Source organism: Aythya ferina, assembly GCF_964211825.1.
Source record: "Aythya ferina genome assembly, chromosome: 3".
In the NCBI taxonomy this organism is placed as follows: domain Eukaryota; kingdom Metazoa; phylum Chordata; class Aves; order Anseriformes; family Anatidae; genus Aythya; species Aythya ferina.
The window spans coordinates 97,015,041-97,041,029 of NC_140298.1; the positions used below are offsets into that span (position 1 = coordinate 97,015,041).

General features: G+C 35.8%; 1 protein-coding gene across 1 annotated transcript in view; it reads left to right on the forward strand.

The window, feature by feature from the left end:
• CSMD1 (CUB and Sushi multiple domains 1) overlaps nucleotides 1-25,989 on the forward strand; it is a 1,186,176-nt gene that overhangs the window by 1,038,676 nt on the left and 121,511 nt on the right. The window contains exons 42-44 of the mRNA XM_084516291.1: nucleotides 10,303-10,491; nucleotides 21,420-21,597; nucleotides 24,042-24,187. Of these exons, the coding sequence (XP_084372417.1) occupies nucleotides 10,303-10,491; nucleotides 21,420-21,597; nucleotides 24,042-24,187 (513 nt within the window). The remainder of the gene's footprint in view (nucleotides 1-10,302; nucleotides 10,492-21,419; nucleotides 21,598-24,041; nucleotides 24,188-25,989) is intronic.

Below are 25,989 nucleotides of genomic sequence, written 5' to 3' on the forward strand. Positions count from 1 at the left end.
ATTTGCCAAAGTCTGTATAGCTAATACATCCTTTCATCCAAGTACGGTGTGCTGTTACTGGGCAATGCTGCTGTTACGATTCAGTGTCATGTTTTCCAATTTAGATATGTTTTTTATGTTTAATAAAGCAAATGAGAATTTTGAAATATAGCATGTTATTTTAAATATAGATTAAATATTTTAAATATAGATTAAATTCTTTTTATTATATTTTTTCAGTTTATATGTAGGGAAAAAAAAGAAAATGAAAAACATTCTATATGTGTTTTTTCAAATAGTATATTCAGGATTTGAATATCTGAATTTGTGGTCTTTTACTATTGGCTTTTTTATTCATCTGAATAGCTTTTTTTTTTTCTTTTTTTTTTTCTTCTCTCCATTAGTGGCACAAAAATGTCATTAATTTGCATGTATTTCAAAAATTCTGAAATACTCTTACTGAAAGCGGTTAAAACTCACTGCAGGATCTGAACAGATCCTGCAAAATATTAAGGCTGGTTGAATGTCACCTTGTTTTAGGCTACTAATTTCGATCATTTAGGTTTTCATATATACGTATATAAGCCTATATGTTTATATAAATATGTATGAATTTGTATATATATATACAAATATATATATAATTATAATATATACTTATAGTTAAATCATATCTACAGAATCAATAGGTAAAGAGTAAAAGACTTCCAGCAAAGATTTGGTTCACCAAATTAGGTACATAAAGCAGATAAAGCACTCCCAGGAAGAGGTCTCATCTCTCTATTGCCTGTGGAGATGATCTAGTCATGTTCTGTCACATAGTCTTAGATGTCAAATAGGGAATGCTGTCACAACATCACACTCGCCTAGTGTGGTTTTTATTCCAGGCCAAGTGTAATTGTAGGACAGGTGGCTCTTTTTCAAAATTTCTGGAAAGACAGAAAAGAGGCAAATTGTATAAATGCAAAATAAATAAAATTCAAAGCTATATGATATGCTTCCTATATATTCCCTAGTGCTCTCTGTTCTGTTTGTTAATTACTTTTTTTTTTTTTTTTCTGTAATGTAATAAGCCCTTCTTTAATGGTATTGAGTCTTTATAGGCTCAACTACATGTGACTAACTCCTGACAAACAGGAATTCCTAACAATAAATTAATAGTTAAATCTTAAATTGCTTGTAGGATTGTATAGGATTGTAAGATTGTATAATATTTCACATCTGGAGGGAATGTTCCATCTTGCTCAGCTAGATTTTGTGTTTTGTGTTTCATGGAAAGCATACATTCATTTCTAATAATCACAGTGTTTTATGATGCCTTGAACAAGAGAACAAGAAAACAGGTTCTATTTGCTTTTTAATCAAAATACCTTTTGTATCTTTATCTCTTCTTGTGTATCGGGGTGCAAATGTAATTGGTGTACATGGTGTTCTGTGATTTTAGCAATGACAGTGATTCTTGTTAATGATTATGGAAATGATAGTACACGATGGCACTGAGGTAGGTTGACCTTAGCTAGCTGTCAGGTGCTGAGCATACAGTTCTCTCTTACTCCTGCTCCTCAACAGGACAGGAGGAGAAAATACAATGAAACAACTCATGAGTTGAGGTAAGAACACCTATCTCACCTAATATCTCAGGCAAATATCTCACCTGTCACAGGCAAATCAGACTCAGCTTGGAGAAGTTGGATTATTATTAATGTATTAAGTTTATTGCACATTTTTAAAAGGTTGGTGAATTCAGCTCAGAATTACTCATTTCTTCTGTTCTCCCCTTCCCCACTATGTCCATGAGGATTATTATGACTGTTCAGAAGTAAATGACAATGTGATGAAGAAGGCACCATAAAAAATAAACTGATATCTTTTGTTTTACTTTAACCCTATTATGTTAAAATCACCCCCTTTTCAAAGACATTGCCTTATTTCTGCTTCACCCAATTTCAATCTGTCAGCGTGTGATATAAGTTATGTCATGACTGACTCATTGACAGTGCGAAATTGTGTCCTCTATTTAAATAATAGAAAAGAGATGCACCTAAAACCTAAACAATGCCCATGTTGAGAAGGTAGAGTCTATAGAGGTAAATTCAGCTTGCTGACTAACCAGTTGGAATGTTCCTTATTGCAGCATATTTTAATGCACATTGTGTCCCGGGACACAGGAGGGAGATGAAATATAAGATTTTAGCATGGATGTCACATTCAAAATCTTCTTATGGACAAAAGGGAGCACATAATATAAAGAAAGCTAGGAATTTATTTTTAGTCCTCAGCTCTTTGCTGGGAAAAGCATGATGTTCGTGATGGGGATTTTTTACAGTTCAGTCTTGGTTTCAACTTCAATTAATGCTTAAATCCACTGTAAAAAAAACTTCAGTACATTGAAAAAAAATCAGTCAGTGATTAAGCTATGGAATCTTCTGGGTGTTTACTATTTTTCATTGGCTTTTATTATTATTTTTTATTTATTTACTATATTATCTCACAGTATGTTTCTTTCCTACTGTTTCCTAGCCAGACTTTGAAAGTTGCTTTCCCCAGCTTCAATTACTCTTAAGTCCCTTATAAGTGACTATTGTTATTAAGCAGTGACTGCCAAGTCTTGCCGGACCTTTATCATACATGGTATTTGCAGAGTATAACATGTTAGGTAATAATCAGTTGGCTGCTAGCAATTGTTAAAATGAGCTAAATTCAGCTCAGGCCAAGGCATGACCAGACTGATCTCAGATCTTTTGCACTATCAGGTGCATAAATGGTGTATAGCCTATAACATTTTACTCTTAGAGAAAATGTATTGATTGTGTTTCATGGGTTTGAAGATACTGTAAATACAGTAAGGTAATCTAGAAAGGGCTTAATCATTTTGGTGTCTGTTTATAAGAACATAGTGCTTAAATTTAGGTAAATAAAATAAAATATATAAATACAAGCTTTGTTTGTTCTGCAGCTGACAAAGTAATTTACTGACTTCATCTTTCCTCCTAACTGGAGGAAAACCATTGAATACCATTGATGGTCAGATCTTCATTGTTTTGTGCTTTGACGCTTTCAGGTTTTGTCATCACTTCACCTTCACAATTGCATTACATTAGGAATGAAGAGTATTCCATGATTTTACAAAACTGAGTTAATGAAGTCTGTTGTTTGACATTTTGTTTTATCAGTAACAAGAGGGAAATTCATATTGGCTGTGTCTTAGCTCTCTGTAGCAGTTCAGATAACTTTTATCAAGTACTATTTTTACTGATCTGTAAGATAATTAGAGGACTTTACAGTTCCTGATTTTCAAAAGAGTAATATTTATTTTGTGTGTTTCTGTTTTCTGTTGTTGAAATAACTATTCCACTGTTTAATTCAAAAACCAGAAGCATTAAGAAACTGTGGCTTTTTATTATCCTCACTGTGGTTTTGCCACCTATGATAAGCAGCAAAGATGGGAAGCAAACAGAAATGCTTAGAAGAACATTTCTAAATCTCTTTGGACTTACTGAGACTCCCACGTCTTTTGAATCTCAGTATCTGAGATGCAAGCAGTGTATGCATACCATATCTGAGGGGAAGAAGTCACACAGAAGACTGTCACAGAATTTTGATTGGCAAGCCAAGTTGACTAATTACAGGCTGAGGATACTCTGCATATAGCTGGAATGACTCAAGATATATGCTAGGTCAGAAAAATAAATGTCTGTTACAGCTTCTGAGGGATTCACTACAGAATTTAGGACACAGTTAGCAATAGTTGTAAAAATTTTTTTTTGCGGGTTTTAATACGTGGCTATAGTATAACTACTACTTCAGACTCTTAATGTTTCTGGAACATACTTTTTTCTACATAGCTGTCCCTTTGGGGCTAGAACTTCTTTATTGGAAGCAGGTAAATATTTTATTTATGTAATCGTTACTACAGGAATCATAGTTCCTATGACTGGAATTCTAACAGCATTTTTAATATGTTCTGAATTTCAGTGTAGCATAAAGCTGAAGTGAGAATCTCACTCTGTTACACTTGGAGAGAAACATGTTACAGAAAATACAGAAAAAAGTTCTGATGCACTTTTTTACTTCCTCAAGCACATTCATGCATGTACACGATATACTTCAAATGTGTTAAATCTGATGACCTTTATCTATCGAAAGGATGACTATGATTGAGCTTTTGAGACATAGAAATTCTGGAAAGAAAAAGGGATTTGTTGAAAAACTGCTATATTTCTAAATATGGTTTCAGAAGTTGTCCTAAGGGAGTAATACTAGTGGAAGTGAATAATATCTTTTGGGGGCTCATGGAAAATGATTTTATAACTCTAGACAAAATTAATCCATGTTTTGTAACTCTAATCCTGGCACAATGCATCTGCAGAAATGTTCTTTAAGTAGTCTTAATTGTGAGATTTCCTAATGTTTGAGTGTTTGTGTACTCTGCTGTCTGCTAATAAAATTTTTCTATGCAGTAATTATTTCTATGTTGAAGTGTTATAGATATATGTAGTATTTGCAGAGTAAATCACCCTAGTGTTAATGTAACAGGGAAAATACATTTAAATCATAAAATCAATATATTAAATCATAAAAGCAGGATAGTGGATAATCAATTATATTCCTTTTGTGATTTACATTCTTTTCTCACCAATGGAAAATATACTGCACAAAGAAATGCAAAATATCAGTACAAGATATCATGTTGAAATTCAAATATTTGACTATTACCAGGGCTAGAATTAAATCTTTCTCTCAGATTTTCTTTATGTTGGGCTTCATTTCAGGCTCTCACTAGGGTGCTTTTTTTTTTTTTTTTTTTCTGTTGTGAAACAATATATCATTTGGTAAAGCTCAATAAGAAAAAAAATCTTTGGGCATGACACTAATAAAAAAGCTTTCTTTTGTGAGGTGTGACATCAGAATTGTGGGTAATATTTAATAGTGATGACTGAATAATGAATTGCGCTGTTAAATCAGGTATAGTTGTTGCATGTATCAGAAGTACAGAGAACAATATAATTCACATTCATATTAAAACTATAAAACAAATTCATTGAGTGGCCTATAAATTATGAGATGATAGATGGATCACCTGACTTACAGTTACTCAACAAATTTATAAATCACTTATAGGATTTATACCACAAGTCACATGCGGAGAGTATCTTCACATTTACCATCATTTTTCTTACTACATTCTTCTCCAGCAAATGCTTTCACCACTGTCTGACTGACAAATTTATGATAATCTGATTTAGGCAGAAGATTTTCATTCTTATTAAATGAAATACCGGAACTACCCCCCAAAATTTCTGTATCTGTTTATTTACCTTACTTACAATGAGGAGGAAAAGATATGTATCTCTGAATTAACCAGAATTTTAGAAGATCAAAAAGGAGGACTAAGGAGAATCTCCATCCTTTACTGGATGCGGAGGGAAACTTAGTTACAAGAGATGAGGAAAATGCGGAGGTGCTCAATGCCTACTTTACCTCAGTCTTTAGTGGCAATACCGGTTGTTCTCTGGATACCCAGTACACTGAGCTGGTGGAAGGGGATGGGGAGCAGGATGTGGCCCTCACTATCCATGAAGAACTGGTTGGTGACCTGCTACGGCACTTGGATGTGCACAAGTCGATGGGGCCGGATGGGATCCACCCAAGGGTACTGAGAGAACTGGCAGAGGAACTGGCCAAGCCACTGTCCATCATTTATCAGCAGTCCTGGCTATTGGGGGAGGTCCCAGTCGACTGGCGGCTAGCAAACGTGACGCCCATCTACAAGAAGGGCCGGAGGGCAGACCCAGGAAACTACAGGCCTGTTAGTTTGACCTCAGTACCAGGGAAGCTCATGGAGCAGATCCTCCTGAGAGTCATCATGCAGCACTTGCAGGGCAAGCAGGCGATCAGGCCCAGTCAGTATGGGTTTATGAAAGGCAGATCCTGCTTGACGAACCTGATCTCCTTCTATGACCAAGTGACGCGCTGGGTGGACGAGGGAAAGGCTGTGGATGTGGTCTACCTTGACTTCAGCAAGGCTTTTGACACCGTCTCCCACAGCACTCTCCTCAAGAAACTGGCTGCTCTTGGCTTGGACTGGCGCATGCTTCGTTGGGTTAGAAACTGGCTGGATAGCTGGGCCCAAAGAGTCGTGGTAAATGGAGTCAAGTCCAGTTGGGGGCCAGTCACTAGTGGCATCCCCCAGGGCTCGGTGCTGGGGCCAGTCCTCTTTAATGTCTTCATCGATGATCTGGACGAGGGCATCGAGTGCACCCTCAGTAAGTTCGCAGATGATACCAAGCTATGCGCGTGTGTCGATCTGCTCGAGGGTAGGAAAGCTCTGCAGGAGGATCTGGATAGGCTGCACCAATGGGCTGAGGTCAACTGCATGAAGTTCAACAAGGCCAAGTGCCGGGTCCTGCACCTGGGGCGCAATAACCCCAAGCAGAGCTACAGGCTGGGAGAGGAATGGTTGGAGAGCTGCCAGGCAGAGAAGGACCTGGGAGTGATGGTGGATAGTCGGCTGGATATGAGCCAGCAGTGTGCTCAGGTGGCCAAGAAGGCCAACAGCATCCTGGCTTGTATCAGGAACAGTGTGACCAGCAGGGTTAGGGAGGTGATTGCCCCCCTGTACTCAGCTCTGGTGAGGCCGCACCTCAAGTACTGTGTTCAGTTTTGGGCCCCTCGCTACAAGAAGGACATCGAGGTGCTTGAGCGGGTGCAGAGAAGGGCGACGAAGCTGGTGAGGGGCCTGGAGAACAAGTCCTACGAGGAGCGGCTGAGGGAGCTGGGCTTGTTCAGCCTGGAGAAGAGGAGGCTCAGGGGCGACCTTATCGCTCTCTATAGGTACCTCAAGGGAGGCTGTAGCGAGGTGGGGGTTGGTTTGTTCTCCCACGTGCCTGGTGACAGGACGAGGGGGAATGGGCTTAAGTTGCACCAGGGGAGTTTTAGGTTAGATGTTAGGAAGAACTTCTTTACTGAAAGGGTTGTTAGAAACTGGAACAGGCTGCCCAGGGAAGTGGTGGAGTCACCATCCCTGGAAGTCTTTAAAAGGTGTTTAGATGTAGAGCTTAGGGATATGGTTTAGATGGGACTGTTAGCGTTAGGTCAGAGGTTGGACTTGATGATCTTGAGGTCTCTTCCAACCTAGAAATTCTGTGATTCTGTGAAGATAGGCTTTATTTTTCCACTACCATTCCAAAGGATTTTAGGGATGTTGTGCAAATTAGAGGGATAGATATTGATGTTATTTCAGCATTTTTTCTTTTGCCTGAGTTTTTTCCTGTGTTTCCTTCTCATGTAGATCAGTGAGATAAGTGCTATAGTCTCCTTTAAGAGCACAACAAGGTCGTGCAGGTAGTGTCGTAGTACTGTAGTACTGCATATTACACTGTATTGTGTGAAGGTAGTGTTGTAGTGCACAAGAAAGTCTCCCCTGAGCCTCCTTTTCTCCAGACTAAACAACCCCAGTTCCCTCAGCCGCTCTTCACAGGACTTGTGTTCCAGGCCCTTCACCAGCTTCGTAGCCCTTCTCTGGACATGCTCCAGCACCTGGATGTCCTTCTGGTACTGAGGGGCTCAAAACTGAACACAGTACTTGAGGTGTGGCCTCACCAGTGCCACATACAAAAGGACAATCACTTCCCTAGTGGCCATGCTATTTCTGATAAGAGCCAGGATGCTGTTGGCCTTGCTGGCTACCTGAGCACAGTGCTGTCTCTTTAAGACTTGGAAAAGTCTGAGACCACACTCATGTCTAAAATGTTCCTTGTAGGTACTTTATTGCAACAAATTAACCAACACAAAATGGTATTTTTCATGCACATTCATCTCAAAATATTGTACAATCAAAGTTAAAAAGTTTCAGTACTTATTGTCATTGTTCCAAAATACTGTCTTTTTAACTATTGGACAAAGTTGTAGTGCACCTTTTCAAATAAATCTGTGAGATCCTGTAACCGTTCGGAACAGTATTTTATTGGTTTTGTTTGTTTGTTTGTTTGTTTTTGCTTCTTTTTTTTTATATAGTTTGCTAAGTAGATTTTTATATAATTTTATATATTAGTCTTAATAAATTCCATAATCTTAATATTTTTAGTATTCTATTTTGTAGAAAGATGTTGGTAATAATTCATATTGATGCTAATGATATTAGCTGTAGTGGTGCTATATGAATAATGAGATCAGGGGTAATAATACCATCAAAAATTAATGAGCCACTACTAGGATTTAGCAGAAGATTTTAATGAACCATAATTAAGGTAGAATAAAGTTGGTTAGTTGTTTTTTATTATTATTATTTTATTTCTTTCCAGTAGCAATTAATTCTGATTGTTAAGTTTTCATTTTTTCTTGATTTTTTTTCATTGTTGTTACTTGAAAGAAGGAGTGTCTGATTTCTTAGATGATTTCCGAATATTTCTGGTAATTCTGTTTCTCTCCACATCTTTGTACTCTTACAAACACTGCATTCTGGATTCACTGAATGAATCATGGAAATGGAGGAAGCTGCCTCAAAATAAAATTTGTCTTTGTTCTGTAGCTTGACTTTAATCAGCAATGACTGAGAAAAACTATGATCATAGCTCTGTTTCAGCGAAGCAATTAAGTAGAAGCTTCACTTTAAGTAGGCATAGCCCTACTACTTCACTTTAAGTAGGTACTTTAAGTAAGCACAACAGAATTATGTTTTCCCTTACCTTGCTGAAATGGCTAGTTTAAGAATCTAATTGATAATAGCAAGTATATGTTCCCAGAATGAACATATTCATATTGTCATGATTCACTTTGAAAAAATAACAAAATACTTCATGCATATGTTCTTCATCTTACTGTATATATAGAGCTTAGACTTAAAGGCATATAAAGCACGCTGGAATTATTGCTCTTGTTTGAACTTCCTTATCTTCTGACAAGAGTATTTTGTAACTAAATGGAATGCTCAGAGAAATCAGGGCATTCATTTTTTCAATAATAAGTCCTTAACATTTATAACCTCCCCCCCCCCTTTTTTTTTTTCTTCCTGTGAGACTATTTATCATTTAAACATTCTATATCAATATATCTCCGATATGCAAGCACATACTTTTATCTTTGTATCTCAGTGAATGTCATTAGTGAAAGTTCTCTCTGAATGTTCATTGCACTATGTTGTATTAATTAAATATGTATAATATTTTGAGGTATTTGGAAACATAAACACCAATGTTAAATATGGTGAGTCATTAGTATAATTTTTGTTTGGAGATACATCTAGAAGGAACATTTTCCTTATATTTTTTGCTTTTCTCTGGCTTTATAATCTTCCATTAATTCTTTATTTACTTTTTTTTTTTTTTTTTTTTTTTTTGGTTGGGTGATATTCTGAATAGTTTAATGTGTACAAAATAGTTCAATGGCTTGTGAAAATGTTAATTTTCATAAAATTGTAATGAATGACTGTATTATACGTTATTAGAATACTTACTATACTGTTTGTGTGGAATCATTTGAACAATTGTTGTGATTGTGTGCTGATTTATTGTTGAAGCCATTGCACTATCTAATCAGTGGAGGTAATGAACAAACTGCAATATCACCAGTCAAATAAATATAAGCCAGCATAGTAATACACATGCTTAACCTCAATTTCAAAAGTTTGGGTTGCTACAGAGTGTTCACAGTGCTGCAAAAACTTCATTTTTGTTGTGCTGCAGTTACATTCATTCATTCATTCATGCAGTTACATTCAGTCTTAGTGTATGACACATAGATTGGTATGAATACTATCAGAAAAAAAAGTCTTAAGTTGTTATGGTGTTATAATTGTACACTTCAATATTAATAAATATAAACTTCCAAATTTGGAAATTGCACTATGAACTATTCAATAGATTTGAACACTTTTTATAAAAATAGTTTAATTTCAGTCATCGTGGACATTTTCTTTTCATAAATCATTTGACCATTTCTTACTTGGAATGGATTGAATTGTTTCATATATCAAAATAGAAAAATACACTTGAAAATTTCTGGGGAAAATTTTAATCTTGAGAATAGTAGTGTAGTAATAGTTTAGTAATAGTAATAATAGTTAGTATAGTAATAGTAATTCAATCTATTCCAGATTTTGATCTTTCCAATGCTTGTTACTGAAACTAATTCCTTCATTCCTTTGTTAAGAGCTGAATTGTTCAAATGAATGATTTATTCCTGTAATTATTTATTATTGATATGTATTAACCATTCTGGTCCTGAATTTTGGCATTTGTGTTAACCTATTATGGAATCCAGTACAGAATTTAAATTAATGGTTAATTCTTGTGTTGAGAGCTAAGCACTTATTTTCTCTTCCAGCTTATGAGTTACAGAACTGCCCTGATCCTCCTCCTTTTTTTAATGGATATATAGTCAACTCGGATTACAGCGTGGGTCAGTCAGTATCATTTGAATGTTATCCTGGATATGTTTTGAGGGGTCAGTCTGTTCTCACATGCCAACATGGAATAAACAGGAATTGGAACTACCATTTCCCTAGATGTGAAGGTAATTTTCAGTGTGCTTCAAAACTCACAGTACTTTATGATTTTTTTTTTTACTTTTTTAATGCAGCCTTTAGTGAAGAATTGCACCTTTATCTTAATCTGTAATGTAAGCAGCCAAAGCCTGAGTGTAATATTATGAATCATGTTCCTCATAATGATTTATTAGTATCTTTCAAAGTCTTATTGAGTAAAAATGATCTTAAGTCCATGTGATTTTTTTTTTTTTTTTTTTTTTTTTTTTTTTTTTAATTCTAGTCTATTTGTGGTGTTTTTTGCTTTTGCTTTTTTGTATGTGTATGTGTTTTCTTTTGGGTGGGGACAATGAACAGAGTAGCCTATAATTTTTTTCCATTGTGAAGCTTTTACTTGGACTTTCATCTAAAACATGTAAGTGAAGAAACATTTTCTGACATTTCCATTAGAGGCTTTGGTAAAGTTTTTTTATAAGGTGCTACAAAGAAATGAGGTGGTCGTTATGTAGAACTAAAGTGTTGTCATGGCTAATCAGCTATGAAGAGTTAAAACAGATTGAAATAAATGATTGATTTCCGTGATAACAAGAGGTAATGGTGCTAAAGGTTTTCACTGTCAATCTAAGTATATTGCACATGAGTTTTGTGTATGCACTTGGAAAGGGACACTTGTATTATTTTCTTATTTTGTTGCTTAAGTTCAGTGTTACAAGAATTCATAAAATTTATGAATTTATGTTTTAGTTCCGTAATAGTTTATGCAAATTTACATAAATTGATCAGAAATCTAGTAGGGTAAATATAGAGATGAGGTTGAAAGTATTGTTTATTTCTTGTACTGCAAAGGGTTTACGGGGAAGAAATACAGACTAAAATGAGTTCTCTGGATGAAGTTTTCACAGATATTAATCTTTGTCATAATCTTTGAGATTTGTATTAAAGCATAAAGATCATTTAAATCCCCAATGTATGCATTTCAAAAATATCACTTGTATTATTGTTATTACTGGAGTTATTATACTGAATTATTAACCCAAGTTTCATTTTAATTTAAACTATGTTTTAAATAGACATAGAGGTCTAACAGGCTCCAAGAGTAAGTCATAAATGTGATCTACTGGCCAAAGCGAGAACTGATTATTACAGAAACCTCAAAGTGAAAAAAATATATATATTGAAGGTAAACCTGTCAAAAAAGAAGAGCGTTAATATTAGTTATAGTGTAAAGACCCTCTAGCAGTCATACAGTTCTGAAAAAGTAATTCTTAAATTGAATAAAACAAGTTCCTTTTCCTTAAAAATATGTGTTAAGTTTTAGTTATACCATTTCCATTTTGTTTGTTGAAACAAAAGAAATTCTGTAAAAATGTGAAAATGTTGTATATAAACTTAGATTTTTAACTGATTCAAATACAGAAAAATTCTTTAAAACAACCTTGGCTATCTTTGGCGTAACATGAATCTATTAGATAATTCCAAGTTCTAATGAAAGATACATTCCTGGTAATATTGCCCCTCTGAGGAAGCACTATGGGGACATGACATGCACGTGTCTTTTGTTTTGCTTCTTCAGCTCCTCATGAGACATTATTTAACTTATTTTCAAGTCTGATTGGGAAAATTGTCTTTTTTTTTTTTTCATAGTCACTGATTCAAGCTTTTGTGAAATAGATGTGTGTTTAAGACACAGTCATTTGAGGCAGTTCTGGAAAAGAAGCTTGAGTAATTGTTAGCTAGGTAGTGGGATCCAGAGAAGTTAATAGCTGGGCAGTTCACATTTACCAACTGCTATGTCACGTACCATTTATTTAACACCTGATCACGACTGGAAGAAATCAACTGAGAATGCAAAGTAAGTTATAGTTCAGAAGAACTAAGAGCTTTAAAAATGTTAATAGTTTTGTTTTCCCTGTATGGATACATCCAGTTTTGGGGTTTTATCTTACTGGACATTTGTTCAGGGTAATCATGGAGTTACAGGATCACAGATATGTAGGGGTTGGAAGTGACCTCGAGAGATCATCGGGTTCAAGATTGCCAAAACACAAAAATATATGCAATGTAATATTCACAATGTTATATCAGTAGATAGTGGGTTTGACATGAATAACAAAAAAAAATAGAACGATACATTTTAAGTCAAAACGCTAGTTTACAAGGAGGACACAGGACTAGAGATTCACTCTCTTTGAATTATCTCTCTGATCTGGGAAAACGCTCTCCCATAATTTAAAGGAAAAAAGCCCCAAGTCTCAGTATGGAAAGGAATAATTGCTGGCTCTACCTAAATAGAGAAGAATTTCTTCCCAGAGTGTGTTTATGAATTAGATTAGCTTCCTAAATAACCCAAAGAAAAGATGCATTCTGCCTGTGGGAAATAGTGAAAGACATTCGGCTTTTCTACTTAAAAATATTCTGGAAGATGAACCAGTGTTTCATGCCTGTCTCTTTTGATAAGCCCCTAAGGATCCAATAAAATCATATGGGGCAGCATAACATCACTATGAGAAGCTGCATTAGAGAGCAATAAATTTTTAGGTAAAGATAAATGAAGTGAACAGCTCTCAGTGTTTTGTCCTGGAAAAGACAATGGAAGGAAATCTCAGGACAGAACATTTGGCAAAGCCAAAGCAAACCAAAAGCAAACCAGAAACAAACCAAACCCACCTTCCCGCCATCCACCTTCTTCTACCTCCTCCCTCCAAGTGGCGCAGGGGAACAGGGAATGGGGGCTGCGGTCAGTCCCTGAAGCTTCGTCTCCACCGCACCTTCATGGTCACTCCCTGCCCCTGCTCCACACGGGGTCCCTCCCACGGGATGCCATCCTTCCCAAACTGATCCTGCGGGGGCTGCCCACAGGCAGCAGCTCTTCAAGGGCTGCTCGCACATGGCTCCGTACCACGGGGTCCATTCCCCAGGAGCAAAGTGCTCCAGCACGGATCACTCATGGGTGGGTGGAAGCTCTCCCCAGAACCCCCACTCCTGCCTGGGCTCCTCTCCATGGGCTGCAGCTCCAGCCCGGGGCCTGCTCCTGCGGGGGCTCTCCATGGGTGCAGCCTCCTCCAGGGCACATCCACCTGCTCCACTGTGGAGATCTGCTCCATGGGGGACCCATGGGCTGCAGGGGGACAGCCTGCTCCACCAGGAGCCTCTCCACAGACCTCAGGGGAACTTCTGCTCCAGCTCTTGGCGCACCTTCTGCCCTCCTGCACTAACCCTGGGGTCTGCAGGGCTGCTTCTTTCTCATTTCTCACTCTTCTCTCCCAGCTGCTGTTGTGCATCAGCTTTTTCCATTTCCTCAATCGGCTCTCCCAGAGACCCACCCAGCCTCTGTCCCTGACACACTCTGGCCAGAAGAGGGTCCTTTTGGAGCCGGCTGGAGCTGGCTCTGCTTTGACATGTGGCAGCTACTGGGCTCTGCTCAGCCACCCCTGGGGCTCCCCTTTTACCAAAAGCCTGCTGCATAACCCAGTAAAGTATGAGAGCATACAAGAGAATGTGTGACTTATGTACAATCAGTGGGTACATTTACCGTTAAGTGCTTGCCAAGATGTGGCTTCTGTTCCCACATTTTACTTTTTTTTTTTTTTTTTTTTCCTGTAGTTTAATCTGTACATCAGAACCACTGGAAGGAAGTTTAGATATTTTTCAAAAACCAGAAATTTCAAATGAAGTACACTAATAATTTAAAACCTATTACAGACCCCACTTTATCAAGAATAAGTAAAAACAAAACCAATAAATAAATAAATAAATAAAATATCTACATAAGCAATGAAAATTCTTTGGGCTAATGCTTTCCTTACAGATATGTAATGAGATAATGCATCACATCCTTGTCAGAGAGGTTGGTTATAACTCATAATGAGATATATATATCCATATATATATGGATATATATGTGTGTGTGTATATGTATTTCTGACAATGGTAAAAACTTTTATGTCTGACATATTTAAATTAAAGATGGGAACCATCCTGTATCTTGTAACTAAATGTGTCTGTAACATTCATTTTAAGTTGTGTGTTAGAAGATCCTCTGAGATGTTCTTTTAAAGGCTATAGTGCTAGTTGACTACTACAGCTAACTTCTGAATTTCTTCTAGAGGATTCCTTCAGGATAGAATACTGACTTGCATAGCCCTGTTATGTGCTTTTGTTCCCAAGGCTTCTGACTTTAGATGCCTCCTGAATTAGATAGTAAATGAATGGGAGGATTGAAGATTTCAGTTTTGCACTTAAATGCTTTGCAATTCCTATTTTAGGTACATAAGTTCTTACATTGAATATGATCTGTAGCTCCAATTGACTTTCTAATTTAAAAAAATATAGTACTTTACAAATTATTTTTCCATGTATTACATGAATTAATAAGTAATTAATTTTGAAATAAGATGAGTAAAGGATGAGTAAGGACTACCCAAAGAATATATTTTATTCAAAGGAGATTGATTTAGGGATTCAACTTTATCAGTGTTTTGAAAAAAAATAAAATACACGTTTATCCATAATAAAATCGCACTGAAAGCAAATATGAAATATTCTTCCTCAACATAAACTGGTGAAGTTACCTTTTAAAGAGTGTTATAGAAGTGTAAAGGATGAGGATTGATAGAATATTACTAACATATATTCCTTACACAGTACACTGCTAGGGTGAAAGAACAGCTAGAGTTACAAGTAGAATATCAAGTGTAGCATAGGGACAAGTTTGTCTATTAATAATGATTCCACTTTCAAAAAAATAAAATCTAAACATTGTATGGAAGATAAGAAATAATTACTTGATAAATTAACTTTTATGTGACCTTTGTGTAAGATATGATGACTTACTCTCCTAAATAATTATAATGGTGTATTTGGTTCTAAATCTTGTAGCCTGCTGATACAGATTTTTACAACTCATAATAATATCTTGTGCCTACCAGCTACAATGTGCCTTATTATCCTGCATAAGAATAAAGTAAGAAAATACTTTAAAGGACCTAAAAAGATAAGGGAATATATTTTCTCTTTTCCCTTTATGTTTGATCAATACTCTTTGAACTCCTAGAATAAAAAGACATTTTAGGTACATAATAATCCATATTCTCCCAATATCCTTTCAGTTTATTAATAAAATGCATTTTAGCAAATGTTAATTTCTGAAATGTAATTTGAAATGTTATCAGTGGGAAAAAATTGTTTTGCATATGTTCTGAGATTTCTAGACCATTTGTAATCTCTGTTCTGTTTGAACATTGTTTTCACACTTACTGTATTTTATATTGGTTCACTGAATATGGTTCTTTTAGCATAATGGATATTTCTAGCTATATTTCATTTATTTTATTTCTATTATTTATTATTAAACTGATGGTTTAATAATAAATTAAATTACCAGTAGATAATCCTACTGCTATTTTAATCTATGCTAGATGCTATTCTAATGAGAAAAACACTGAATGTTTAACTTAGTTTTGGTCTTTTGCAGCATGTATTTTGTGATCCTTTTTGTAGTAGTAAGACAGAAATTAGAAGAAAAAATTCTATAAATTAAAGCTAAACTGAGAGAATAGTTAAGAAAGGTTTCTGTTACATCTTCTCACATCTGTGAGACATAATCTGCTAGCCTCCCCTCTTAGTAAGGATTGAAATCAGTATCACAAGTTACTTTCATTACCCTGGTCTGCAGAAAAACTCTGTATCTTCTTTATTCTTATGTTTTGAAATTCAAAGCTTTCTTCTATGTCTAATAAGCTGCTTCACCTTTTTCCTAATCAAATAAACTGTGTTTGGGAAATCCCAAACACGTGCTTTTGGAACATCTGGGGAAGTGCATTTCTTTTCTTGAATCAAAGGAACAGAAGAAGCTAAACAGCTTTGTGAACTAGCGTTATGGCACTTCAGTAGGACCCATCTTTAGATGGGCCTGTGAAATGTCCAGGCACTGCCAAGCAGAATCTTTAACACTAAGTGGCAGAGTGCTTTAGAAACCTACAATCCTAATTCCAAAGTTCAACAGTTTTTGTTTTATATAGATCATACATTCCCCCCAGCCCCTTCTTTTTTAAAAAAATCTTTGGTTAAGCTTTTTGAGTTAGTTTCTGTTGCCTGATCTTGATTTCTTCGACAGCAGTTTTGTGGTGATGTATCTGCAATGACCTTTTGTCACTTTTTTCTCAGTAATTAAGCTTTGAATAGAATTTATTACCTAAAGAAAGAATATTAAAAAAAAAAAATCCTCATTAATAGTTTAAATATTTAATTTAATAACTTTAAAATATGAATTACAGATGAATAGATGAATAACAATGTTGTGATAGAATGCGGAACTATATATATTACAAAACCAAGAGATTTTTTTCAATTGCAAAAAAATAACGTTCAATTAGCTTAGCAGCAATCTGTATATAATAGATATTGAATGCAAACCAAAATAGCACTTCCATTTTTTTTTCTATGTATACTGAGTGGCATCTACATTAATAGGGAACATAAGACTTAGTAAAAGTTGCAAGAAGTATTTTCAAGTATATCAGATGTGATTACCACATGACACATCATCGATACATGTTTGTGAAACTACATCAGTTTATCAACTTAACATTTATTTATTTATTTTGTATAGTTTTATGAAAGTTTCAGAAAACAATATGACATTATGCACCTGTCTCATCTTCAATGATACAGTTTTCTGATTAAAAAACAACATTCATTAAACTGTGGGCAAGATTTGAATACAATTCTTCTAATTAAATGTGGTTAAAGAGTTCCAGTAATAAAATGGTACATTTCATAATACTAGTTTCAATTATTAATTAGAGGTCTTAAAACACAGAACACAAATAAGCCTTCTATATCTAGGACTTCTTAAAAATACCCAACAAATTTGTTGGATTACCTTGCACAGAAATTAAATTTTATGGAAAAAAAAATATCTCTTTATTCAGCTGTATTTCTTTCACCCTAAAAGATGGAATGTCAGAATAAATGTTTTCACTCTTCATGTGAGAATATTACTGGTTTTCATCTAGTCTGGTGGTGATTAAAAATGTTCATTTGATACTGGAGATCATGTGTTTGTGGCTATTTTGTTTTGTTTTTTAAACATAACACAAAATGAAGATGTCTTTGGAGTCTTAAAAGGACTTCAGTATTATATATAATCTTCCTGAGTAGGGATATAAATGCAGCACCAAATGGCATAGCAGCCTTATATCTTTTTTATTTCTTACTACCTAGAGAAAAACACTTCCTAAAAGATATTGAAGACACATAAGACATATATTGAGTAGTTTGGACTTTTATAGTACAAATTAGCATTTTCTATATATATATATATATATTTTTTTTTTTTAGATAAAGATAATGCCATGAAGATTCAGTCATTCTTTCTCTTTGATCCCCCCATCCAGAAAGCTTCAACTCAGTAGTTCTATCTTCACTTCAAAACTGTTTTCTGTTACTGACATGTCTGTATTTCAGAATGTATGTCTGTCCTGGTTTCTTTGCACCTCAATCCTACCTGTCAAACTCACCCACAGGCACCCACATTGCACAGCTCTTCACAGCTGAGGCCTGAATGCATGCATCTCCACTATGTCTGCAGTTGTGTACATTTATAGCTATGATTTCTGACTAAACTGCAGATTTCTTAGAGTTTTGTCTGAGAAAGCAATGTTTTCTCAGGCTCAGCACATTTCTTGCTTTGTAGAACATTCATTTCTATACATTAAAGACGAGTCTAGCACTGCCAAAATAATTATTTTTGCATAAAAATGTTTTTGCAGTAAAGAAAACAAGAAGTTATTAGGTCTCTGATCCCTGGATTCTGGCAGTGGGTCTGAGAGGGAAATCAATTGAAGAATGAAATCACCTTTCTAGCTAGGGCCAGTCTTAGAAGTTCAAATCAAAACTTTTCTACAGAAGATTCCACATACTTGAGAAAGCAAAGTAAGGGGATGTGGTAGTGATTCAAAAAGGGAAGTTGAAACTGCTTTAGAGGAAAAGGTTGGTCTGTCTGTGCAGTTGCCCCATGGAAATCCGATAATATGTCACTCATAAATGATTCATAAGAAAGGTTTTGAAGTGTCTGTGAGTGAGATGTGGACAACAGGTCTATGATTCCAGAATGCTAAAGACACCTGGTATTTCTCTTTTTGTTTTCTTCAAGTAACAAAATCATCATGGCAGCATTTCTGCTATTATTATATTTAGGTGTTCTTGCTTTTCCACTGGTGCCAAATTATATTGGTAAGAATTTGCTGCAACCATGCTATGAAATAGCCTGCTTGAATTCTCACCAATCTTACACTCAAAATTTGCAGTAGGCAAAAGGAACATGCCATATAGGCAAAGCCAAAAGTTTAGTTTTAGTACAAAGAAAATCGTAAGACTCTAACCAAATTATTAGTCCAGTTACAGTGATACTAATATTTCAAATCAAGTAATGTTAGAATGATATACACAAACTTCTAATATCTACCCCTTTCTCTGCCATTACACTCAACTCTTTTAGTGCCTATACAAGTCTTAAGTTTGGGGGTCATAATCCAGGAGAAGGTGTTCATTCTGTACTCAAAACCTGTTTGCCAGCACTACCTTTTAATCATAAAATATAGAGAGATATAATGTTAGCTGTTGCATCACACAGTTGTAAAAAGTTAAGCAAAAGCTAAAATGAAGTAGTAAGTAGCTACCCAATAATTATACAATTGCTGTGACAATTTAAAACAAGTTCCAGGCTACTAGAATAAATCCAGAAAAACCTAATAGTCTGTGGCCTGTTTTGTTAGCTTAATGCTAAGTCTGTGGCCTGGTGATAGCGGTGACAGCACCATATTTACTGGGCCTCTTGGCTAAGGCTTGACTTGTTTGAGGCCTTTTGTCCTTTCCACATCTTTCCTTTCCCATATTCCATGATTTCATTTGATTTACAGTAGTAATACAGACATGTTTTGTACTCTTTCTAGCTTCTCATATGGACTAAGGGAATTAACAATGTAAAAGTCTTTCTCAAAAATATGAAGCAGTATATTTTGTTTGTCTACTGGCATTAAAAATTGTCCCACTTCTATGTTCTGCATAATTGTGGTTTAATATTTTTAGTCACCTGATGTGCTGTTACCACATTTTCGTATATTAGCTTTACCTAGCAAGACCAAAGACGTACTATGAATTTCAGTTTTAATTAATTAGAAACAAATCCTGGGACATGGGTGAAGATAAGGACAGTTATACTAAGTCAGCTCCTGTTAGAACTGTGCTCTATGTATGATGACACCAAGCCATGTGGTGTGGTCAACATGCTGGAGGGAAGGGAAGGCTTGAGATTTGGGCCCATTTAAACCTCATGAGGTTCAACAAGGCCAAGTGCAAGGTCCAACATCTGGATCAGGCTGGGCAGAGAATAGATTGAAAGTAGCCCTGAGGAGATGTGTACTGGGTCTGGCTGGAATGTTAACTTTCCCGGCAGCAGCCCATACAGTGCCGTACTCTGTACTTGTAGCTGGAACAGCAGTGTTATCACACCAGTGTTGTGTCTACTGCTGAGCAGCAGTGGAACAGCATTGGGCCTTTCTCTAACCCTCCTAGGGGGTGGGTAAAAAAGTGAGGAGAGAAATATCACTAGGGCAGCTGACCTAAACCAATCAAAGGGATATTCCATACCATGTGGTGTCACACTCAGCAATAAAAGGTGGAAACAGGAAGAAGAGGGGAGGGGTGGGCTCTCGTTGAGAAGACGTCGGTCCTCCTCTCGAACACCGGCTGCGTGCGTTGAGGCCTTGCTTCAAGGACGTGGTCAATCATCGCTCATTTGTGGGAAGTAGAGAGTAATTTCTTTCCTCTGCACTTCCATATAGTTTTCATTTATTTTGTTTGTTTGTTTTCCTCCCTTTTTCCCCTTTCCCTTTTATTTCCCCTTAGTTAAATTGTTTAGTTCATGGTAGTCTTTTATTTAATTATTATAATTATTTCCCTTTAATTAAATTATCCTTATCTCAACCCGTGAGTTGTTCTTTGCTTTACTTCTCCCCCTCCTCATCTAAAGGAGGGGGAGTGAGAGAGCAGTTGTGGGGTTTAGCTGCCCAGCACGGTAAAACCACCACAAGAAGGACTTGGGGATATTGGTTGATGAGAAGCTCAACATGAACCAGCAATGTGTGCTTGCAGCCAAGAAAGCCAACCATATCCTGGGCTGTATCAAAAGAAACATGGCCAGCAGGGTGAGGGAGGTGATTCTCCCCCTCTGCTCTGCTCTCTTGAGACCCCACCTGGAGTGCTGCATTCAGCTCTGAGGCCCCAGCAAAAGAAGGTCATGGAAGTATTAGAAGAAGTCCAGAGGAGGGCCACAAAGATGATCAAGGGGCTGGAGCACCTCTCCTATGAAGACAGGTTCAGGGAATTGGGGTTGCTCAGCCTGGAGAAGAGAAAGCTCCAGGGAGACCTTAGACAGATATAAACTACCCTTCTTTTTCCTTTCTCTTTCCTTTCCTTGTTTCCTTTGTTGGTCACTAAAAGGACCATAGTTCATGACCAGATGTTCTAAGACGGGAAGATGTGCTGAACTCATCATACTATGAGTATGGATGAAGGTGAAGTGGTGAAAGCCTCCTTGACTTGTCCTATATAACCAGAGGCTATAAAAAGGATTTCTCTTTGCTTGTTTCTGAGTCTTGAATGCAAACTGAAGATGACCCTTTCTAAATGAGTTAACTTAGTTTAAATTATTCTGTATAAAAGCAACATTTCCAGTAGATTTTGATGGATTTTAATCAATAAAATCTGAAAGACGTCAGGATAACTTATTTTTTAGAAGTATCGGTGCTTTTTATCTTCAAGAATCAAGCAACCAAAAGAAAACAATGCCTTTAAAAACTAGATTGGCTTTTCCTGTAGAGTTTTTAGAATCTGGAAGCATATCTTGAAGAAGTATGTTTTTCTTATTTATTTTTTTTATTTGTTTTCTTTTCAGCTCCTTGTGGCTATAATGTAACTGCTCAGAATGGTACAGTTTATTCCCCAGGATTTCCAGATGAATACCCAAATTCCAAGGACTGTACTTGGTTAATTGTTGTACCTCCAGGCCATGGAATTTACATCAACTTTACGTTACTCCAGACTGAACCTGTGAATGACTACATTGCTGTTTGGTATGTAATTTTTCAAAATAAAAGTGCTTTTTTCTGATTTCAGTGAGTTCAAAAACTCACTGTCCCAAGCTTGGGCTTTTGCTTAGTATTGCCCTTTATGTTAACAACTATGCTGAAGGCCAAAAAAACTCTACAAGTATATGAAATAATTATTGCTTTATATCATGATACCCTTAAGATTACGGTTCTAAAAGTACTTTGAAACATGCTCATTTATCAATCAGGTCTTCTTTGAGCTTGTGGTTTTGTGCAGGGATTTTCCAATCTCTTAATAAGGCTGTCTCTAGTTTTGAAGCCAAGGTTTCAGCCCTTGTACCTTTACATCTTTCAGCTTCACCTTGTATGCTACTCTTCCCCAAACTTGTAATTCTTATTCCCCAAACCCATCTCAATTTTCTGTCTCAATCTGGAAAAGGAGGTCTCAGGGCTGACAAAGTTCTTTCACAAGAATTTACTGCACTGAAGAGCAGGCATAGATGATGATGGGAAGTTGTTCATACCCATAAATAGCTAACCTTGGTCCCTACCCCACACAATGTGCAGTTACTTCTCTCTCATAAGTGATGCAGATAGTTTTGCAAAGGGACAATTTGCACAGAGTATGGGATATGACTTACTCCTGTGTGAGTCAGCTGCTCCCATCTCCCAGCTGGTCCACTATTGCTGAACAGGGTGAGTTTTTTCCAGACAGCAATACTAAAATCCAATATTAAAATGGGGAAATTCAGTCAGCTTATAAAAGAAATGCATAACTATTTATGAACTGCAGGTTAGCTGCCATTGGTATTTGCATTATCATGGAATTTATCTCTAATATGCATCATAGGTTGTCCTCTCTGATACGTTAAATGAAAAGAATGCTGGATTGATGACTTCTCTTTTTTATGCCTAAGAAATTAAATCCTAAATTCCTGTAAACTTTTTGAACTTGCTTGTCTGTACTATGTGCTGAATTCCTGAACTGTTATATTGAACTGCTTTACAGCTTATGTCTTTCAGTTTCTGATTGCCCATAAATCACATGCAGGCTTTTTTAAGAGTTGTTTTCTGAGGTATCAGTGATGGATAGCTCTTGAATTTTCTGGGAGGAGGCTGTTACATGTAATTGTGTTTATATCATTCATGTATATAGCATTCACTTCTGGATGAAATGTCCAACCTTAATATGAATCCTCAATGGGAATAAGACTTTTAAAATGAAAAGCTAAGTAAATTATCAGGTTCCTATTCAGTATTCCTTAATTTGACAGTTATTTGCAAGGCAGCAAGAAAAGAAAATACATTTTTATGCCAAGTCAACTACAGTTTATTTTTTCTTGTTGTCACTGATACTAGAGTTGGTTTTGGAAGACTAGATAATCTTGAAATACTTCATTGGGGAAGAATAATTCATCTAAATAATATTTGTTAAATGTTGTTACAGCTAGTTAAATACGTGACATACACTCTTTCAAAACTTGAAACCAAGTTTGTCCATACGCTAGATATTTATTTTTATGAACAGATTATCTTGATGGGTTTAGAATAGACAAAAATTAGTTAATGCTTGGCTTTTTAAACATACAAATATCCCTGTACAAATATTGTACAAATATATACAAAAAAGGTGAACAAATATCCCTGTAACTTACAGATACTGAAAGGTCAAAAGCTAAATGCTTTTAGAGAGCTTCTAGGTAATCTCTAGCCTTCTAAAATACATATCGCAAAAGGTTTTTGATTCAGTTTTGATTCAGTAAATGTAATATAGAAGAAGACCACAGATAGGTGTTGCAGGGCTCCAAAAGTTCTTCACTGATAAAAGCAGTGCTTTTATTTATTTATTCTGGTTGTTTAGAGCTGAATGTTCTGTGTGATGATACTGAAGATGGAAGCAGCCTGGTATTTTTGTAGTATTTCTCTATGGGTGTCTATTCCACTGTTCAGAAATACACAACCTTTCTTTTTTTCCACTACTTTCTTCCCCCTTAAAAGAGATTTTTGATTCTCAGAAATGAATTGAAATGGCAGGCTGAACCTGCAGCATGCACACCTCTCTATGCATTCGTCATGAATGCAGACTTGAAGGATCATGTCAAAAATATTAGAAATACAATAAGATCTTAAGAGCTTTCTAGACACATTTTGTTTTTTCAGGTGATGTATATATGAGAATTTTGGCAGGAACATACACAGAAAATTTCAAATGTTGCAAAGTCTGACAGTAAATGGCTTACCCATGGAAATATAAAAGTTATTATAAAGTACTCTTGGTCTCTCAAAACTTACTAGAAACATATTGAAGGAGTATTTTATGTTGACAGAAATAAAAACAATTTCATTCTGAATAATTAGGAAAAGCAGTTTTTACAAATATATAACATGCATTACAGAGAAAAGAGACTGCCACATTAAATGTTAACTATTGTATTTCTTCATCTGATTTTTTATGTTTCCCTTCCTAGGGATGGTCCTGACCATAATTCACCTCAGCTGGGAGTGTTCAGTGGGAACACAGCTCTGGAAACAGCTTACAGTTCCACCAATCAAGTCCTCCTCAAATTTCACAGTGATTTTTCAACAGGAGGATTCTTTGTTCTCAATTTTCATGGTCAGTTTGCTTTATATCATCAGTGTCTAATTAGCACAATCAAGTGAATTTTAAAAATATTTCTTAACTATGTGATGTAGTGATTAAATAAATTTACTAGGACTATAGGTATTCATAGGTTTGCTACTTTTTAAAAATAATGGTATAAATTTTTCAAAATGTATGTTAAAAAAATAAGAAAATTAATTTGTACTTTTGAATAAACTATGACCTATCTTTAATATTAATCATTCCTGTATAGTATTATGCTTTCAAATTTTTAATTAATTTGATACATATATTTATTAATTACTTTTATACTTTCATAATAAAATTCTGCACCATCTAATTAATTATAGCAATTATCCTGAAAAAGGTTGGTGGAATAGTGTTGGAGTATTGCACAACAGCTTTGTGTCTAATACCCAGCAAAGTACTATGTTCAAAGTTACAGTCAGGGCTACAGGACATGTAAATTAGGCCTCTTACTCAGGCATAAAATGCTGAACTCCAGTTCTAGTTCTAATTCTGAATTCATTTTGTAATTAAATGTAAATGTAAATTAAATGGAAGTTTGTTAGTGTTCTGGGTTGAAATTTAAAAAGATAGGGTGACTTAATTGGTGACTTAATTCACCAGGACAGGAGTCAATGACACAGGAAGAATGTATCTGAAGGTATCAATCTGCAGGGAGAAGTCTTTGCAAGATTAGTACTGAGTCTGAATTTTTTTTCTTGTCTGTGATTTTCTCCCAGAAGAAGGACGTGACTCACGGTAGCCTAAGAGCACTTATCTGAGGAGCAAAGACTAAAGCACCAGGCTTTAGTCATTATACAGGGAACATATAGCTCCCACATTCCAGAATTGTCAAAGCAGCAAACTACAAGGAGTGGTCAGTGAGTGCATTTTCCAACTTTATGCTGAGGGTATATAAGGGTGTAGTCAGTCTTTCAGGTTCGATGATAAAAAGGAAAGGTAAATAATCTATCACAATATATAGTGCATTAGTCTAGCAAGGTTAAAAATGAATGAATCTACTTTTTCTCTGCATTGTTTATTTACTTTTGCATAATTGATCACTGGCTGAAAATCATGTGTAATGTGAACAGTGTCTATGCTTTTAAATGAATTTAAAGCAGTGAGGATACTGGTGAGAAAACCCAGCAAAATGGGCTTCTTGGAAACTAAGTTGCAGGGATTTCTATTTTTGAGCCCACACACTGGGAGACAGGTGTCTTAGTTCAGTGAAATCAAGGGTATCATGGGACATGCATATATTTCTCCTGTTTGGTGTCTATAGCTTAGAAACTTGCTGTAATGTGTGTCTAAGCAGGTTGTGGAGCTTTTTTCTTGGACGTTGTCCAGGAAAATTATCTGCCTAAATACCTTGTTCATAAGTGTTCATAAATGGGCTACAGAAACTAATGTGGAAGGTAAGGGTAGATTCCCCAGTATTATTTATTTTGTTTCTTTAACTTCTCAAAAATGGCTACCAAGGTACCAGGAGCATTTGTGTTCTTGACTGTGATTTTGTTGCATGAAGAGGAGATTTTTTCAATGTTATGTGGACTCTGATCACAATCTTAAATCTCTAGAAATGGTTTCTTCAGCTGTTGTAGGCCTGTTGCTCCATTTCAGAAACACGTCAGCCATTGCACTGGTAACCTGTGTTGCGAGACTGCTCACAAATTTTGGAAACAGATTTGAAGAGCAGAGAAAGCATTTTATTTTAAAGGCAGTGCCATATTTCTTTTTGTTTAATTTACAAACATTGTTATTATTGCTGCTTCTTTTTAAAGTAAAGATATGCACCCGTACTTCAG